The sequence below is a fragment of the Macrosteles quadrilineatus genome, unplaced genomic scaffold (assembly GCF_028750875.1).
Source record: "Macrosteles quadrilineatus isolate MER2022 unplaced genomic scaffold, UCM_ALF_1.0 Scaffold_2__2_contigs__length_208266976, whole genome shotgun sequence".
In the NCBI taxonomy this organism is placed as follows: domain Eukaryota; kingdom Metazoa; phylum Arthropoda; class Insecta; order Hemiptera; family Cicadellidae; genus Macrosteles; species Macrosteles quadrilineatus.
In genome coordinates, this window is record NW_026542595.1 from 163,088,341 (window position 1) to 163,108,707 (window position 20,367).

General features: G+C 35.4%; 1 protein-coding gene across 1 annotated transcript in view; it reads right to left on the reverse strand.

Moving 5' to 3' along the window:
* Positions 1 to 1,517: 1,517 nt before the first annotated feature.
* The window catches only part of LOC128985604 (WD repeat-containing protein 26), a 37,738-nt gene continuing 18,888 nt past the window's right edge, over positions 1,518 to 20,367 (reverse strand). The window contains exons 3-12 of the mRNA XM_054405237.1: positions 18,011 to 18,070; positions 13,555 to 13,691; positions 12,383 to 12,517; positions 10,967 to 11,086; positions 9,943 to 10,081; positions 8,886 to 9,146; positions 7,043 to 7,188; positions 6,159 to 6,367; positions 4,465 to 4,665; positions 1,518 to 3,240 (exon numbers count right to left, since the gene is read on the reverse strand). Of these exons, the coding sequence (XP_054261212.1) occupies positions 3,173 to 3,240; positions 4,465 to 4,665; positions 6,159 to 6,367; positions 7,043 to 7,188; positions 8,886 to 9,146; positions 9,943 to 10,081; positions 10,967 to 11,086; positions 12,383 to 12,517; positions 13,555 to 13,691; positions 18,011 to 18,070 (1,476 nt within the window). The 3' untranslated portion in view covers positions 1,518 to 3,172. The remainder of the gene's footprint in view (positions 3,241 to 4,464; positions 4,666 to 6,158; positions 6,368 to 7,042; positions 7,189 to 8,885; positions 9,147 to 9,942; positions 10,082 to 10,966; positions 11,087 to 12,382; positions 12,518 to 13,554; positions 13,692 to 18,010; positions 18,071 to 20,367) is intronic.

Genomic DNA, 20,367 nt, shown 5'->3' on the forward strand with positions numbered 1-20,367 from the left:
CATGTGATGTACTATAATTTTATTCAACTTGTTTTCAATTTTGTTAATGCAAACAAGTAGCTATTTATTTAGTGAATCAATAATTTTGACAATTTCCATAGTGTTGCTGTAAATTATACTAGGAGTACGCTCCGAAGTCGCGTATGAGAATGAACGAAGACAATTATCTGTCTATAGTCTTTGGCCCCTCTTATACCCCCCTGCGGCGCGCCGCAAGTTTATGCAGCGGCAGTGGCAGTGACATCCTAAAAGCCATAAGTGGTTGCTGGTTTTGTCAGGATTACCAACTTAGCGATTTCTATCCACCTTTAGATATTTGTACCTAGTGTAGAACTTGGAATAATTGAATAGTAGAATTACTCGGAAATGAATTAGACTGTTAACTTGAATGCAAAAATTAGCTACAACCAATTAAACCAATCGATGCATGCAATTGGGTACAATCGAATTTTACAACTGTCTTTACAACAGCTGACTTTACTCCCTAAAGCACTAAAAAGGCTTTTTACTCCCTAGGGAGTAAAAGAGCTACTTTAGCATGAGTTTTAGAAACGGCTGTTTTTGCTGCAGTATGACAACAAAAATTACTCCCACATCAGATTGTCTTCTTTAATACTACCCAGAATGAGTCCTCTTCAAAATGTGAACAACAAAGTTTCAAAAAAATCTATTCTTGAAACTTCTGTTTTTTTTGTTTTTTTTTTTTAGTAGCAAGTCATTCAGTTAAAACTCACCTAATTCCTATGTCTCAATAAATCGGACATCATGAGTGGCAGAATTCAAGTTCACTACATGGGTGAGTAGAACTGAACAGAAATGGCTTGATTTAAACTGCAACCTAGGTGGCAAGCCTAGATATCATTTCATATTTTTTAAATATTCATGAGCATTAGGTATGATATATTATAACCAGCAAAGCAATTAAGTGAATTTTAAATAGATATTATCAGAAAGAAAGATTTTTTTTAATGTTTTGATAAAATAATTTTAAAATAAGGTAGACATTTCTGGAGCTAATACCACTTAATTTTGGCAAGGTTTGATACAAAACCTACTTGGATACAAATCAGCCTTCGTACAAGCTTTGACTATTAATACGGTACAAGTAAGGCATTTTCAACTGAATTGAAAGCATACAAAAGTCAAATAGTATGTGTCAACGTATTTTTTACAGAGTAAATAAGAAGGGTTGTGAAATTCTTAAAAATTGACATTCGTGGTTTTCAAACAGTTCAAACACATATTGTAAAATGGTGAATCAATTCGCCACAGACTTAATGGTCAAAATATCGTTTGTTAAAATGTGTGGGTGTTTAAAAACAACTTTATCGTGTGTTAATATTGTTTATACTTATATTTGTGAACTTCTCTCGTTTTAAGTGGAGGGAATATACTAACATCAAATACCTTAGCCATGGCCAAATATAATTTTAGTTTGTATATTACGTCAGTACATAAATTTTTTTTATAGCAGTACAAAAAAATGTTATGCACTAAAATAAAAAGAAAAACTAAAATCAGCCATATAAAACATAGTTTATTTAATTTGATTTATCAATTACATTGTGAAAATTAAAAGAAAACATTGCTTTCTTTAGTGTTATTATTTCCTCATATCATTTTAAAAGTACAAGTACATTATTACCAATAAAACATGTACAAAATATTTACTGGAAGTACAAATATTGCCTCAATAGTACCTATTTAAAAATCCACACAAAGTATTAAAATAAATATAAACAAAATTATTTTGTTTAATATTCACAAATTATTACAAGCAATTAAGAGTGGATTTAAATAAATATTTCGTGCTGATAAAAATATGAATCATATAATACTACACTAAATTATACTTTTGTAATAACACATTTAAAAGTAAAATTTATGCGAGATAAAATCCAGATATGTGCAATGAAAGTAAAAATGAAATAGCAAAACTGATATATTACACAGTACCTTGTTCTTTAAGGCCACTTAATCTTGTCAAATCAGTTATTTTTAAATGCACCTACAAACAAAATAAAAAGAACCACCAACTAAGTTCCTGGGCCCTAATTTGACATGGTTTTATGATCACAGCAATTATAAGATAAAATTAATATATCCTGACTTGAAATGTATCCAAACAATTTATGATTTAAAAAATAACAAATTAAGACAATCACAAACGGTTTTTACAATAAATAATAAATAATATTTTTATTTTATATAAATTCTTTTTTATCATTCATCAGCAGATATTACAATAAATCGATATTGTTATAGTAAGGAGTTAAGGAAAGGCCAATTGGCTGATTAGGATTATTATGTACAAGGATAGGGATCAGCTAGCTTACCTGGTAGATAGAGTCCAGATTAGCCTTGATTACACATAAAACACATGGAGTTTTCTTTCTTCTCCCTTCTGATGAAGTCCCTAACTGGGACGAAATATTAAGTTTTTCTGTGTTGTGTCATGTGTTTTATGTGTAATCAAGGCTAATCTGGACTCTATCTACCAGGTAAGCTAGCTGATCCCTATCCTTGTACATAATAATCCTATTGTTATAGTAAGTCATTCAATTCAGTTTCAAAATTTTGGAATTATTGTAAAGCTTCGGATAATTATTTAAAGTTGGACGAGAGCACACCTCCTATTCCATCTAAATGACCTTGGAAAATTATGGCAATGCAAATCTTTTCAAGAGCAGTAAAATTAGAAGATCAGTCATTTGTCACTTTTCAAAAGTAGACATCTTTCAAGCAAGGTCGTCAATATTAGGTGTTCCATAGTTGTACAAGAGTCCAGGCACATTTCAATACTTAACTAACAATAATGGGTTAACTTTCAATTAATTAATTAAAAAAACAATTTTAAATAAAACCAAGACGTAGTAGATTATAAAATAGTTAAATAAGGTTTTATAAAAAAAAACAGATAGATTTTAATCTTCCACGCCAATAAAAGCTACGAGTCAACCGCAAAGAATTTCTAATATATTTTTACTTGTTTGATACAAACAAATACCTATTTAGCCAAATATAAAAACAAACATCTGTAAATATAAATATATATATTTAAAATTAAAGTGAAAATAAATAAACCTTTTCATGAAAGTTCAACTCAAAATAAAACAATTTGAAAGATGAATCAATTGTAAAGCTATAACAATAATTGATGAAAAGGCAAAAACTACGAGACCATGTCGGGCCATGAAGTTCCGTTTGAGGACGGCGAAGAAGAACCTTCTCCGGAAAAGCCTGTAACAAAAGTGAAAAAGTTAGAAATTAGACTTCATTTTTACTGATGGTAGTTCATTTGAGTTCATTTATTTAACATACACTCAGACATTAATACTCATTTAGTTATTTTTTTACAATTATTACACCAATAATTCTAATTTGAGCGGTTACTGCACCTAGACATAACCACTCATTTCTTTAAGTACAGGTTTCAGAAAAACTTGGCACAGTGCTAATCACTTCTAGCAGTAAAATATAGGCCTCTTTAAAACCAAGTACACATAGATGATTTGAAAATAAGCAATTTACAAACAGGGTAATTTCTGATGCTTAGGTGTAATTTATTTTGAGCTGTCTGAAGATACCAATAAAAAGAGAAAATAACTAAAAAAGTAGAGGTGTGCAAGCCTGAGATTTTCAAAAGAGCTGAGCTCAAGACGAGGAGCACACCTCTACTTTCTACTTATTTTCCCATTTTAACAGTAATGCTTGTGTTATCATATAGGCTCTATTGGGACATAAAAAAAATATATCGATCCCGAGTTTAGGTCTTTCTGTGCCACCTTCGGTAAACCTTCTTCCCTTTAGGAAAAATTTGCTCCAATAAAACCTAGATTTGTGTATAGCTGAATAATATTTATTTAAAATAAAAAAATAAAACAACTGAACGAAATACATACAAAAATGTAGGCTTACTTCAAAAGTAAATGTTGCGGCTTCTTAGCAATATGATGACAACATTATGGTTCACTTGCACTTCTTTATCAATAAAGAAAAGAAAATAATAAACAGAAGCTAAGACCATCCAGCCTTTTGAGGAGTTTTCAGTGGTGTAGGGAGTTGGGCGGAGTAAAAGGGGATAGACAGCTTTCAAGAACAAACTAAAGTCACTCTCTGCCAGCCTGCCCTTTAGGTTGGGCGCAGGTGTAGCGTGAATGTCTGCTTTCCATATTACTACCCCTGCTCTTAAATGTGCGTTAAACATTCTTGCGTAAAGATGTCTTATATTAACGGAATACAAGATTTACTAATCAACAAAAACCAAGCGGTTATAGAAGACAATTTTTATACATGGTAAAAAAAACAAACATAAATAGAGACGCTTCCACACCTCCAGTAGAAAGTGAATCAAATTAAGTCTACATAAAGAAAAGAGTGAAAGGAAGGACAATAATATTCCAATACAGTAACACTTTCATATAATTACAGTATTACAGTGAAGAAGCATACTTAGCATTGTACCTGGCCTGTGAGGTGAGGGTGAGGGATTGTTGCGGTATTGTTGTGCCGGTCCCCAGATCCTCACTGTGTAATCGTCACTTACTGAGGCCAACATTGAGTGGTAGACAGGGTTCCAAGCCACACAGTTCACTGTACGAGAGTGACCGCACAGCGTAGCAATGGGCAGTTCTCTCTTCATGTGCCACACGTACACTTTGTTATCTGCACAAAACGAACATTAACGTTGTAAATCAGAAATCAGAAATCAGAAATCCTTTATTGTCCTTAAGCAAAACAATCTTGCAATAGACATAGTCACATATTATGGTAAAATAGGGATACACAGTAACCCAGTCAGACTAGATTAATAAGCTAATATCACAGACAATAACAGGTAAAAATTTAAGAGTTTAAAAGTAAAAAGAAGGCTGTAGGCTGGGTGGAGAATATACTAGATAAACTATTAAACATCAAAGCTTAACAACTTTTACATAAAAAAACTCTTTAATCACATAAAAAGGATGTTCAACAAGCCAGTTGTATAGCCTATCTTTAAAAAAACTGTGGGAAATATGCCTCGCTGAAGCTGACCAAACGACGGTTAGTCTCATGATGTCTCGTGCATGAGCAGAAGGTAAGCCAATTTGATCTGAAACTCGCTGAGAGCAAAGAGTCGGTATGCTACAAGACATCTATGCGTGGTACTTGTATAAGGTATCGTAATAAATGGAGTAAGTTTGTTTTTATTTGGGGGGTTTTTATTAATTTTTAGTCAAAATAGCAGATTTACCTAAATGAGAAATAGTCCAAACTGGTACTAGAGACACCAAACTACACTAAATACACAAAACCTTCACTGGCAGCATTTTCAACTAAAGAAAAGAGAGTTTAGTTAATGTCCAATATGGTGGCCAGGAAGTTGTTGAAACAGTGTTCCCAATACAGTAGAGTCCCGATAGTCCGAAATGGTTGGGAACGGACCCATTTGGGATTACCAAATATTTCTTTAACAGCCAAAGTCCTGATGAAAAGTTTTTTTTTGTTTTTTGGTTCTCATGACCTCATGGTAAGATTAAGTGAAACTATTAGCAACACTGTCTCAACAACTCCCTGGCCACCATATTGGACCTCAAGTAATTCTCTTCCTTAGTTGAATATGCTGTCAATGACAGAGAAATATACTAATGTTTTATGTATGGTGTAAAGTTTTGTGTCTCTTGTGCCAGTTAGACTCTTTCCAATTATTTGTGCTCTATTGTACTCTATTGCTCTAATAACTTGTGCTCTATGTTTCATCCTAAATCGTCTTAAAATAGTTAAATTAACCTTCTTCCTTTCCTTATGATATAGAAAGTGGTCAATGACCATGAAATATTGAAATATTTCATATTGTGTCAATATATACTCGCCTACTGTACAGGTAAGCCAAAATCAAAATCAAACCTATTCTAGCCTAGAGCCCTTTAAACAGCAGCTACTCTTGTCCAATTCTGTACGGTCCTTCAAAATGCGGAATAATGCTTCCTATGAATTTAAATGGGATCGGCCACACACTCGTACAGTCTGGTACGATTCTCCAGGGAGCATTAATTTACATTTCGGCGGAGAAGAGGGAGCGGACCGAACAAGTGTAACCGTAGCTTTACCAAGAATAACTAATAATCTATTAACTATTACAGATAAAAAGCACAGTACTAGCGTCTAAAAACTCTCACCTTCACTGCCGCTGGCCACAAAGTCCTGGTTGGCGCCACCAAAACAGCTGTGTATTGTGAAGTGACCCTGTGTTACGCCCTGGAACTTGCGTACCAACACCTTGTCCTGCAAGTCCCACAGATGGACACCCTGAGTGGCCACGTTCAGTAGTGCCAACCTGTCAGCCTTGTTCACACTAAACGTCATCACCGGGTGATCCTCATGCAGGCTGGAACACAACGTACAACTGAGTATATGCATGTGTACAATTGACTGTTTGGAAAACTGATGAAAAGTTAAAAAAATTATGGAACTTGAAATTTTATAACTAATTTTTAGACTAGGTTTTCAGTAAGCTGATATACAATATAATCGTCAAAATTGCTGGTGGTAAAACATGATGTGGGTTTTTATATAGATATAAAATAACATAACACAATCTTGTAAAATCAATCGTCGGGTATTATAACATTCATTCATTCTTAAAACACCTAATTGGTTCAGAAAAGAAAATTATTAAATTTCAATTCAGTACTTCAGAAGTAGAGTAACAAAGCATAGTGGAAGAAACATGTGTTGCTGTTGGAGGAGGAGGTATTTAATACCCTTTATTATTACAGTATATAATGCAAATAAATTATTCCATTTGACCACAAAGCATGAGTGGAGTTTGTCCAGTAGGCTTACCGGTTAAGCTTTGAAAAATATTCTAAGTAGTCACATTTCCAGGGATATAGTCTAGGCATGATTTAGGCTTAATTTACTCAAAGTTTAATTTATGTACATAGGCGTAACATGCAAAAGGAAATATGCTAAAAACAATAAAAAAATCTAAAATATAATCATTTATATGTCAACACGTACCAACAGATGAAATCCAAAGAACAAAGTGAGTGATACTAACATATTTTGGTCGGTGAGCATGTCAAAGTTGTACGACCGCACTCTGTGATGTGTGTCTGCAGCCAAGACAGTCTTGCCATCCGAGCGACACCACAAACAGTTGACTCTCACACCTTCCCACGAGTCCACCACGTTCCCCTCGATATCCTGATGACAAAAACCAACAGTCAGCGACTTCTTTTGATTGAAAAGAGGTTGGTGGCCTGTTTCAACCTTGCATTTGTCCGTTTATATAGTCATTGAGCATGAATGGAATGTTTTAAGCTAAGTAGGAAAGCTGTTACAGTACAAGAGTGAACTGTACTGATACAATTTTGTGGCACCTAAGGGCAAACTCACAACACTGCTACCGATTCTTAGTCTGTCAAGCTACCGAAGAAGCCACTGCACTGACTCACCAAATGAAGTCAAACTGGTTACTTAACTACTTCTCCTCTCACTGACTCTCCACAAGAAGAGTACTGCAGATACCAAAAGGTCTACACTGCAGCCGATATATCTCATGATATTCATCTGATCATTTTGAGGAAGAGGTTGGAGTTTGCAAATTGCAAGGTAATATTGTGGCTGCAGCAAAACCTCAACATCGTACAAATTAATTTTCAAGCAGATACTCTTAGCATTCTATTGTTCTAAAAAGTGACGATTAAGGATTCATAATATTAGACAACATCTAGTGCGACGAGGTAACTGGTTAAAGCGATATAACCAATATTAGCCTTGCTCATCTTGTCTCTGCGACAGTGATATGAGGGACAAATCAACAAACCTGTTGCAATGCACTCATCAAACATGCTGGTGGGAGAGCATTTTAGAATCAGAATCCAAATTCTTTATACATATTGTATAGGGATGGACGAGATTGGATTTTTAGTTCGAGACGAGACGAGACAAGATTTTTTATTTCTCATAAAATTTCCCTTCTTATACACAACGGGAAATGCACGTTCAAAATTTTTACCTAATTTTGTAACATTGTTTGATGACAAAAATAATGATAATAGGCAAGAATATTTACAATCTTTTATTAAAAAACATCAGCATAACATTTTTTTAATTAATCACACCTAACTTATTAAAAATGCCTACGATTAAGAAACATAGTGATATCAGTTAGGATAGAGTTCAACTTATCCTAAAATAAAATAAATCATAAAATAAAAGCAATATTAATTTTTATAAAATAGTTACTTGTTTTGACTTTTTATAGTAATAAAACAATCCTCACACTGCTTACCCTTAACAAAACTTCTCAAATGTCATTAAAGTAATATTATTAAAATAATTAAAGTAATATTTACATTTAAGTAATTAATTAAATAAGAACGCCTTCGCAAAGGAAACGCAACTACAACACGCTCCTGTATTGCGGGTATTGCAGTGACTTTCTGCAGGCGTTTTTATTTATTTTTTTTTTTTCTCGTCTCGATAAAAATCTCGGCCAAAAAGAAATCTCGTCTCGTGTAACGAGATTTAAAATTTCCCGAAATTTCGAGACTTGACCATCCCTAATTGTACATGAATAGTGTCAAATGTCAATGTCAGACTACAACTAATTTCTATATATTTTTATTTCACTTTACAGAAAGGTAGAAATAACCTATACACCTGTAGTAAAACAGTGTCTGGTTTGGGTGAAGTTGTCGGCATTAAGTTAAATGGAATTGTGCTCAGCACCTGTTATGGTTCTTTTTAACCTAGTAGAGAGGACTCATTTTTTTTGTTAGCTTTTACTTTTTGTGTTGAAAGGCAAATTAAATTAAAACCTAAAAAACGGACAGTAATCAATCAGCAATACACAACCCTATTGTTGCAAGTGTATGTCTTCTCCACAGACTACTCACACACTGGTAGAATTGTCCGCGGATGCCGCCTGTGACAAACTTGTTGCCGTCGCGATGCCAGCTACACGACGTCAGAGAATCCTCAGGAGAGTGGGAGACTTTAACACGCAGCTCCTCCGTCTCGATGTTCCATATCCACAACTCGGGACAGTCCTCGGGGCCACAGGCTATCAGGTGAGACCCGTCAGGTGACCAGGCCAGGTAAGCTACCCCATACGAGTGGCCTTCCAGCGTCTTGCGGTGATGGCAGGTCAGGGTGTCCTACACAGGATTGTAATGTTGGATACTTAAGTAAACATCCATCTTTATAAACCGAATGATTCTGTTTTCTCCTTTAGTTTTTGTTGCACCAATAGTTGATGTTACATAAAAGATGCTGCTAAAAGTAAGTCATCCTTTCAGTTTGAGCAGTGGCAAAACAATTATTGTAAAAACGGATATTGATTGACATCTGCACACTCTGTTAGTGGTTTAACTAAACAATGTTCATATTTTTTCTGGTTAAAGCTTAACATTGGAATGGAATGTCTAGTTCCTACTCATAATCAAAGATGATATCCAATGGAACACACTACTAGGGGAAAACAATAATAGGGCACAAGGGGCCTGAGATTTAGTGATTATTGGGTTTCCTGAAAGGAGAAGAGTCCACCCTAAGACTAGAAAAACAAAAACATTTTAGGTTTTTTTCATTTTCACTGGCAGAATATTTAACAAGGGGAGATTTTAGTTACGAAGATAGATATAGAACTCTTCAGTCCTGTGGATTAGCTGTCATATTATTTGTTAAAAAAATTCCATATTAACAGCACTGAGCTATTAATTCCATAAAATAAAAAAAATATTTTTTTCATCATTCAAAGCTTTTGATTTTGTTACTTTCTTGACTGTGTATCACATTTGATTTTGAGCTTGCAAAGCCTCAGTTTCAGCCTTCGTTTGAAAAAAATATAATGTGTTAATATTTGCTTGTTTTTGTAGTTGAAACAAAATGACGAAGCAAGATATACAAGGTTTACAAGAGTTGAATATGATTATATAATAGCAATTAGCTTACAGGGTCAACATCCCAGATGATGACAGTTGTATCTTTGGAGCCAGTGGCAAGTTTGCGACCGTCTGGAGAAAAGCGACAGTACCAAACTTCGTCACAATGGTCGTTGAGCACTTGTAGCGTTTCACATGGAAATTGTTCTCTGAAAATAAAAAGAGATCTGTAGTAAAAAAGTATTCAAAAGTCAGTATTCTTGTAATAATAGAAAAAACTATCGGTGAGTGTAAAGCGACAGTTGGTTAAAAACCGACTGTGCATGCCCTTTTACTACTGATGAACAATGTATTATTATTCCATGATTTTGAGAACTGATTATCTTATCGCCGGACAACTTGTAGGGAAGGCAGGGAAGGGGTGTTAACAACTCCAAGGTCAAGATAGTTTTTGTGCCTCGAGCCTCCAGTGAGAGGCTATAAATAAACGTCCTTGTCTTGTAACAAAATGGTTGCTTGTATCTTTAATGTTGACAAAAGTTTCTGTACTGTATTACGATGTATTTGGAAAGCATCAATTACAGTAATACATTACAGTACTAAAGTTATTAAAATATGCATTTTATTGACTCTTGCCTAGTATTATAATATATTCCACTGAAAGTAGGCCTATTTTACTTAACCGTGTTTTGTGTTTATTTGTGACTTTTCTATCAATATGAAAAAGGAGATAAGAGTAGTTTATTTTATAAATAATGCAAGTATGACTTCAAAATAATGATTATATAATTCCAAATGAATATCACTTCATTATGTTATGATTTTAGGGATTGCCTGTTTTATCCGACCTTTTGAGTTATCCGACCTAGGTCCGGTCCCATTAGGGTCGGTTAAGAGGGGGTCTACTGTATATGGAGCTATAAATTTTTATTGAAAACTAATGGATAATTCAAATTGATTAACACATATTTGTAATGTCAAGGTATTCATTACACAGGTTCTGTTTCTTAGTATTGTCATTCATCTACATGAAACGAATAATCTATTTAAATTATTTTCTTCAGTATGACAAAAAACAAAGGCAATATTCATACTTTGAGCAGTAGTGGTCGGTGAGTAGAGATACACTTTTGAGACCCAAGTCATCGCTTGAATTGTGATAAGGGCAGCGATGTTTTTGTAGCTCGATTGCTTGGTTCAGGAGTGTGTCTAACCTGCAAACATGATATTATGTTGCTATAAACATTTCTGATTCTAGAGCCTATTAAATAATGAAATGAAATGAAATGAATAAGTGCTTTATTTACAACATATTGATTACATTCACAGGTAAAAAATTACACTTTATCAAACAATGGTTAAATAACCGTCTGTTCGGTTGGCACTTAATTTTAAAACTAACACCTATTAAATAAATAAACATGTTTAAATAAACTGTACTGTACTGACATGCAGAGAGAAATTTAACCCATTGACAAAGACTTGCGTGAGTAACACGTCACCGCATTTCGTGGCGAGATAGTACTACTGCTAACCCACTGGTCCTCAAGTGACCTATGAGAGCTAGTGTCGTCGTGTGCTTATAGTGGCAATCGACATGTTCAACTGACAGTGGCATGGTAGCTCACTTGGCTAAGGCGTTGAAATGACAAGTGTAGCGTTGAGGTCTTTCTACATGTGTAGGTTCATATCCAGTACATGTGCAATCCAAGGTGAGCTTGATAGTGTGTGGCTTAGCTGGCGGGAGAGGCTTAAATAAATGTTGTCCGGCTTGGGAGGAAGTTGACGGCATTAGCAAGTTAAATCAGGATTGCACACAACAGCCTGTTTCTTCTTCTTTTTACATTGTATAGAGGAGGAGGACATAATTTTTCTTGTTTGAGTTATATTTTGGTAGAAATTTTATATATTGTATCGAAATACATATGATAGGAGATATAAAAGAACATAACTTAAAAATAAAATTAATTATAGGGAAATTAGAAAATCTGGCTATATTGTGTTGGATAAGGAGTTTTTTTTCTTTTTGATAGTAGAGCAAATGGAAATAGTCTTACTAAAATTATTCATCCTATCTAAGTTTCTACATCGAGGTGAACTCAATAGAATCACACAAAGCCACATAATTCCAATGATACAGGGAGTGTATGACATTTCTTATAAAGAAATAGAGTTTCCCTGGAAATTCTCGGGAACCTTGTGATAAAAAAAATTTCATGGGTCAGAGGTCATACATTACTTTATTTGTACAACAAATTTGAACATTTACTACAAATTCTACAAACAAGTTCTACAAATATTAGTTATAATATAAAATATTCCGTTAAGTTTGGGGACCATTTGGGGCCCCACTGAAATATCGGGGACTTTCCTGGGATATTAAGGATGTCCTGGAGGTGTAGAAGTACCGATTCAAACCATTTTTGTGCAGCCTATTTGAATTCAAGCAATTTAAAGAGAAATGTGAAATCTTACTGATAAAGATAATGAAAATGAACATTTGAAAGTACCTCTTTGGCGGCAGCATGATTGTAGGTGGCAGAAACTCTTGCAGTTTGTCCATAAGTGAAGTGCGAGACTTGCTTCCCTTTCCGTCCCAACCAGTCCGCATGAGCAGCTCTTCCCGCTCACTGCACATCATATAACTGCAACAAACAACATTTCCTCAAACAAACTCTGTTTGCAACATTTAAGCAAAATTTCCAATATAGGTCTATCAATCTATTACCGTAGGTCTCGTAATAAGACCCATACCCAGGACCCTCATTTTGTTGTCCCCAGAGGCTTAAAAAAACATCCATTCAAATTAATATTTATATGAATTAATTTTTTAAATGACTAAATTTTTTTCTTGTTGTCTATGCTGGTGGAATTTTCCACCTGCGTATTGCATAGTACAGAAACTCTAACTCCAACTCTTTGAAAGAAAGTGTTCCAAATCCTGTAATAAATTAAAAATTGAATTTGAAATTTAGAATGTTGTACCAATGAATACAGACATTAAAACAAGCAAAATGCTTGTGGAGAAGAGTCAAGACCAAAATTTTACCGCTGAAACGAGCTTTGTGTGGCTGCCTCTAGGAAGCGCTTGCACTGCGGCCACACTAATCTATCTGTCTGTCTAAGTTGATTCTTTGTCTCACTCTCTCTGATTAAGTCAGTTGACTTTTAGCCGCGCGCTTGCGATAGTAGTGCCTTAGGAACCTAGCGGCCGCCGCGGGAACCAACCGAAATTCAAATATTCCCAGACTGAATTTTTAACAAAGGAATTGCGCTTCTTATAAGGTTTGTATTCATTGGTTATGCTGAAAGATACTTTGTTCAACAACAAAAAATTGTTTGTGGAAGTTAATAAGCTCTTGCTTGTAAAGCGGTTTTGTTTTTGTATTATTTATTAAATTTCTTAAAATACCTCAACTAAATTGGACACCCTATAGTCAAGTACATTATAAGGATTTATAAGATTAGCCTACTTCTCTTGGCTTCTAGGCTACAGTTAAATGTTGGTATTCCAACACGTTAGAAACCCTCTTGTGAAAGTCAGATTATCGAGAGTCAAGCTTATATCCAGGGAAAAATTTAAGATTGTGTTTCAGCTCACAGACTTTTAACACTTGACCTCATGTACATGTTAAGATTCACCTGCTTTGCTAAATGTCGGTTTATAACTATGTCAACAAACCTGGACAGCTCATGCACACGTGCTGTGTTGTGCTGCAGTGGAGTCAGCTCGTTACGCAGCACGTGCAGCGCGTCCAACACTCGTCCATCCTCCAGGTATTCCAGATACTTCTGCTCCAGCAGCAGAAACTTCATTTGCTGAAAACCATACATTTTACTAGCCCTAGATATTGAGTAAAATTTTACACATAGGCCTCGGTAAACGTTAATCCACATACGTTTCTTTTCACCATGACATCTTGTCTTGCATCGCTATTTCATTCAAATCACTTTATTCAATATACATATTGTTTTGTACATGAATGGCATAAAGACTAAAACTAAAGAAGAATTTACACTAGCCTACACAGCGCATAGTTGCTAACTATAATCCAAAATTCAAAATATTACAAAATATCATTTAGAAAAAATAAAACAAGTTAATAATGACAAAGTAAAAATACACACATATTTGGGTAATCCCCCTTCAGCAGAATCAGTTAAGAAAATCAGGTCAGTGACATTTTCAAAGTTTAAGATCTGTTAAAATTTTAATTTCATGTGGTAAGTTGTTGTAAAATTTTATTCCAGCATAAGCAGGTTGTTTTGAATATAGACTAGTTCTAAGGCGATTCAGTACAAAATCGTTTTTATTTCTCATTGTTGTAGCAGTGCACATTTTCTAATTTTAACATTTTCTAATTTTTTTCTCACTATTCCGTCAATACTATCAGTCACTGTGATAGATGTGAATAATTGTCAGTAATGTGCGTGGTGCAAATCTATATATATAATACGTGAAGCCGTTTTTTGTTAACGCAACTCCTCCCTTATTTGTGGACCGATTTCAACGTTTAAAGTGTCAACAGATTCGTTTCAATATGTAGTTTTGCAATAAGGTTTTAGAAATTTAAAACTCCTACTCTTAAGGGCGTGAGACCCTCTCAAAGGTCGGGTTTTCCCCATAAGAAATACATAGAACAAATTTTAAAACAAAAAACAGCTGTTTATAAAAAGAAAATACATTAGTTTTTTGGGAGTAAATATTAATGTTTATAATTATAATATTGAGTAGGTTAAGGCCAAGTTAAACAGCGCTAATCAGTTTTGTTGGAAGAACAGAAAATGTCTCAAGTTCAAAGAAGAAATATTGAAAAAGGGAGGAAGAGACAATTAATAATAAGATTTCTTATGCGTATGAGGATAGTAGAAAAAGAGAGGCGTGGTCTAACAGATACCCATCCAGATACACATTCACTTAGTGAGATGTAGTAATAGAGATCGATGAGTGAGATGAATAATATATGCCAGTTCTGCTATGCAACTTACTTTGGAAGTGAAAAAATATACGAAGCACATAGTGTTGTCACGGTGGTAAAGTAAACTTGCCTAATGTCAGATGAAATAATGCATGCAAGAAATGTTTACTTCTGACCCTGCCAGATCGAGATATTTCAAAACATTTAGTAGAAACTATAATAGTGCCTCGACTATGATAAGTTCAAGTAGTAAGATTATACCAAATCATGGTAGACCTTTTGCTTTTATTGTAAACTTTGTATTACTTGCTCTACTCCAGTTGAGAAAAAAAAGGAAATGGATTGTTTACTTCTAGGTCATGTTGCCAGTTCCTCGGACAAACTTATACAAAGTTTTTTGACTGAATTCACCAACACAATCCAGACATTTAAGTCCAAAATAAGAAGTTTCAAAAACTCATTTGCTATTGAAAGTTTTAGTGGCAATATTAGACCAAACATAAGTGAAGGAATCAGTGTTTATGTATTCAACGATCGAGAAGTTACGGTCAAGTTTATTTTTCTGATTCAGGAGAGGCAAATAATATACGCTGTTCAAAAAGAGAAAATGTAAATTGCTATCCAAATTGTATGGCTACAAGAGTTATCCAACCTATTTCGAAAACGAATCCATACTTTTAAAACTTTGGGACAGGTATTAAGAGAAACTCCACTAAACAATGTGAGACTGACAGACAAAACGTTAAAATACGATAACCAACTTCCAATGGTGTTGCTGCTTTAGCCTATTCAAAGCAGATTATGGCTGTCCAATTGGTAACCAAGAGTTTGTGGATAAAAATGGAACACATGAAATGGTTGATATCACCCCAATTTTCAGGATTCTCTACGAAGAAAATTCATTTGATTAGGGGGATGTCTCAAATCAAAGAAATAAAATGGCCCAACTTAAATTACTTAACACAGGTTATCAGTAAGGCAACAGTTTTATTCAATTCTCAATGCTGGAAAAACTTTGTTGCAACATGTTAAATTGAACAACTCCAAGTTGTAACTACAATCACAATGACTCAAATTTTAGCATAACGTTTTCCTCGGTGTTATGTTTCATACTATGCGGCTCATTGAGCCGCACGGGTTCTCTAGTTTTTTAATATTTCATGTGAGCTCTCACTGTCTGATGTAGTGATGCCAATTATGTTGACTATTTTGTATCTATGAAATAAATATATGGAAAATTAAACAAGGTAAAGCGATAGAATAGATAACTTGACCGTGGTTTTCTTCTCCTAACAGTCACAGTAGCAGCATATTGTCAGCAAGTGATCATATGTTTATAAAAAAGTCATCTATGTAGCAAATAAATTATGATTATGATTCAAGGAAAATCTTGGTACACACTAAATAAACTCTTTTTCAAATGCATTAAATACAACAACCAAACTATGTATGTTTTTCATAAGTTACAAAAATGTATAGGTACATTTGAAATTAATGTTACAATAATTACAGTGAATGAGTGAATTGAATTCCAAAATCGTAATGTTATCTAGTGTTAACATGTTAATGTGTTAATATCTAGTGTTAATAAGTTATGTGCCAAAGCTAATTCAAACACTTACTTGCTTTGGAATACAACCCTTTTGGAAATAGAACACAGATTGAACATCAGACTTTTAAAGTAAGTAAAATCAAGAATTATTATTCAATATGCTTTTTATTTAAATCAGCAGCAAAACTAAACAATGTCTTTTTCATACTTCTTTTTTGCACCTCATGATGCAATTTAGTTAGGCTACTTATTTTATTTGCACCTACCTATACAGCATAACTAACCTTTAATAATTTTAGTCTTTTTATTGTCTATAAACATAGCTGCTATGTTCAATGATATAGCTGCTCGTAGTGTTGAGCTGGCCCAGCTAAAATTAAACCGAGTCATGCAAACTATAAACGCATGGATGGCAGATCACGGTCTCTCTCTCGCGCTGAACAAAACTGAGATCGTGATTCTGACAAAAAAGCGGATTGACACCATTGTGCCGTTGAGGGTGGGGGACGTCGAAGTCCAATCTGTTCGCGCCGCCAAGTATCTTGGTGTCATGGTGGACTCTAAGCTTAGCTGGCGGGACCAGATATTCTGAACGGCGGACAAGGCCGCTAAGGTGATCTCTTCTCTTAACCGGTTAATGGCCAATGTCGGAGGTCCTCGTTCCAGTCGCAGAAGGCTGTTGATGTCTACAGTTCAGTCTGTGCTCCTGTATGGTGCGGAAGTGTGGGCAGACACGCTCAATAAGGAGGTGTATAGGATGCGGCTTGCCAGAGTGCAGCGTCAGGCAGCACCCAGGGTAGCATCCGCCTACCAAACAGTGTCTGAACCTGCCATCTTGGTGGTTGCTGGAGTAATCCCCGTCAAACTTTTGGCGGTGGAGAGGAAAGCGATTTATCAGCGGCGCGGAGAGGACCATGCAAAAACGGAGGAGCGCAACCGCACCTACCAGCTCTGGCAGGAGAGCTGGAAACAGGAGTCGCGGGGACGCTGGACCAAGAGACTGATTCAGCAAGTCCAACCATGGGTTGACCGACGGTGTGGTGAGGGGGACTATTACCTTACTCAGTTTCTGACAGGCCACGGGTTTTTTCGGTCGTACCTGTTCAGGATGGGCAAAGCCGTGTCACCCAATTGCATCTACTGCCCAGGCACTCCCGACGACGCGGAGCACACCTTCTTCCGCTGCCAGCGTTGGGAAGGTTCCCGTCTGGAGACTGAACAACATGTAGGGCAGTTGTCAGTAGACACGGTCATTCCGATGATGACGGAGGGTGAGAACAATTGGACCTGTATGTCACATTTCGTTCAGGATATTCTCCGTACAAAGAAGCTAGAGCTTGACCGAGATGCAGTCTAGGTCATAAAGAAATTGAATGCCAGAAACGGCGCGAGCCCTGAGGGCTTAGGTCACACGTTGACCTGACCTGAAGTAATGTGTCAAACAATCCCAGGTCTGTGTCCAACAGAGTAGAGGGGGTTTTTAGTGAGTAGTCTGACAAGCTCAGGAGTCTCACACTACAGGCTGGCTACCTGTGTGCGTAAAAGCATTTTTACCTCCTCTCCCTAAAAAAACAAAAAAAAAAACAAAAATTGTCTATAAACAATAAATCCTACTGACAGGAAATTTCTAAAACCTTTCAAGAAATCGACACCTGATGTTTACTTACGGATAAACTGTTTGATGAACCCTCCAACAAAGACTTCAGCTCGTTCAAGTCATTGTCAGCCTAAAAAAAACAACAAAAATATTAAAATATTACAAAATTAGTAATTATAAAACAAAAGTAAACAAATTGTTAATTGTTTAATTCTGTTACGCAGGGTGTGGCAAAAAAACCGATATATTTTCTGCAGCGCACTGTTCAGCGACAGGTTGTCTGAGACTGTTGGGGTTAGGCTTGTTGGAAAGCCTACAATCTGCCATTATCTGTAGTCATAGACCAGTGGTCACCTGAGCTACGCGCGTATATTATCGAGTCGTATTTAAAAAGTAATGATTCAGTCATTGAAACTCAGCGGTAGTTCCGTGCATTCTTTTAATTAGGGCGACTTGGAGAAGTACCGTTGCGTAGCACAATCATGCGACGGGTTTCTAATTTTAGAACAACGGCTTCTGAATTCAAAAAGAAGCTGATAGGCCATCCAAAGTCAGATCAGACACCAGACAACTAACATTTGATAGAATTTGTGTTGCTGTAGAAAACAGTCCTCTTAGGTCCGCCTGATAACAAACGTCTGATTTGAAAAAGTGTGACCGGTTACATGAATTTTGAGGTTCGATCTTAGTTTTCATCCCCATAGATTGTTGGACAAATCTGTTTAATTTTATTGATTATCCATACCGTACAGATAATCATGACGGAACCTATGTTGACCCAATTGAAAGAATGCATGGAACTGTCGCTGAGTTGTAATGACTAAATCACCCCTTTAGTTAAACGACTCGATAACAAACGCAAGTTGCTCAGGCGACCACTGCTCTATGACTAAATAATAGCAAATAATAGCAGTGTGTAGGCTTTCCAAATAATAGCAGTGTGTAGGCTTTCCAACAAGTCTACCCCCACCACTCTCAGACGACCTGTCGCTGAACAGGGCGCTGCAGAAAATAGACCTTTTACCTGCCCTTTATAATTCGTTTGCTGAACCCTCAAACAGAGACATTCAAGTCATTGTCAGCTAAAATACCCCTGCTTCAGCAAACCTGCCGACTAAGCGAATTTCCAGTTGCCTGAATTGATTTTCAATTAAATGTATTTTAATTAACATTAGGTTTTATGAGTACATAGGCTTCCTGCTACAGGGAGGGTAAAAAAAGTGTGTTTTTTAGTAAAATATTAATAACTTAGTATAACATAAATAAATTTACCAAGTTTGATCAAAATACATCCACAAACAAGCAAAACTACAACATTTTAATGGGAATTTTAAAATAACAATTATTTGAATTTCCTGCGTAACCAATAATTGTACAAAAACACTTTGATATACTAAATTGTTTGTTTTTTGAGCCCTGCAAAATGGATTTGAAATGAATTGCAACATTTCAGCGAATTTCCCTATAGGGATGTAGCTATTACCGTAGGTCTCATGGTAAGACTTAGGCCCGGGACCGATTTACTTTTTCATTTTGATGTCCCCAGAGGCCAAAAACACCATTCGTTCAAATTTGTATATATGTATATAGATTTATATATATATATATATATATATATATGTCCATGAACACGATAACTTGAGTAATTTTTATCCGATTTTGATGAAATTTGGTTTGAAGGTGTAAGGCGGGATAAACTTGAATGAGTTCGCGATCCAGCATGATCGGACCATGGGAACAGGGTTTTATGGGGTAAAAATTGGTTTTTCTCACTTTTGACTCTCAAAACACAAAATTTCCCAATTTTTCTCTAAACCTTCTTAAAGAGCTTAAAAAAAAAACAATTCAGTATATCAAAGTGTTTTTGTACAGTTATTGGTTACGGAGAAAACTAAAAAAATGGTAAATATAAAATTCCCATGTTATTCTTATGGAGAATATTGTAAAATGTTGTAGTTTGCTTGTTTATGGATATCTTTTTATCAAACTTGGCAAATATATTCATTTTATACTAAGCAATAATTATTTTACTTAAAACACACACTTTATTAGATTCCTTGTAGCAGCAAACCTAGGTATTCATAGGTATACCTAGGTATCTATTTAAACCTAATGTTATTTAAATAGATCAATTGAAAATCAATTCAGCCAAATGGAAATTTGCTTAGACGGCAGGTTTGCTGCGGCGGGGGCATTATGTTTTTAGTGTCAAAAATGGGAAAAAACCATTTTTTACCCCATAAACTCCCCCCCCCCCCATTAACCCCCGTTTCCATGGTCCGATCATGCTGGTTCCTGAACTCGTTCGAATAAATGTTGGCTTAAAAGTTTGTATTAAATTTCATTGAAATCGCATCATTTTTGCTCGAGTTATTGTGCTAACGGACTGACACACACGTCATATCTATATATACATAAATATGAATT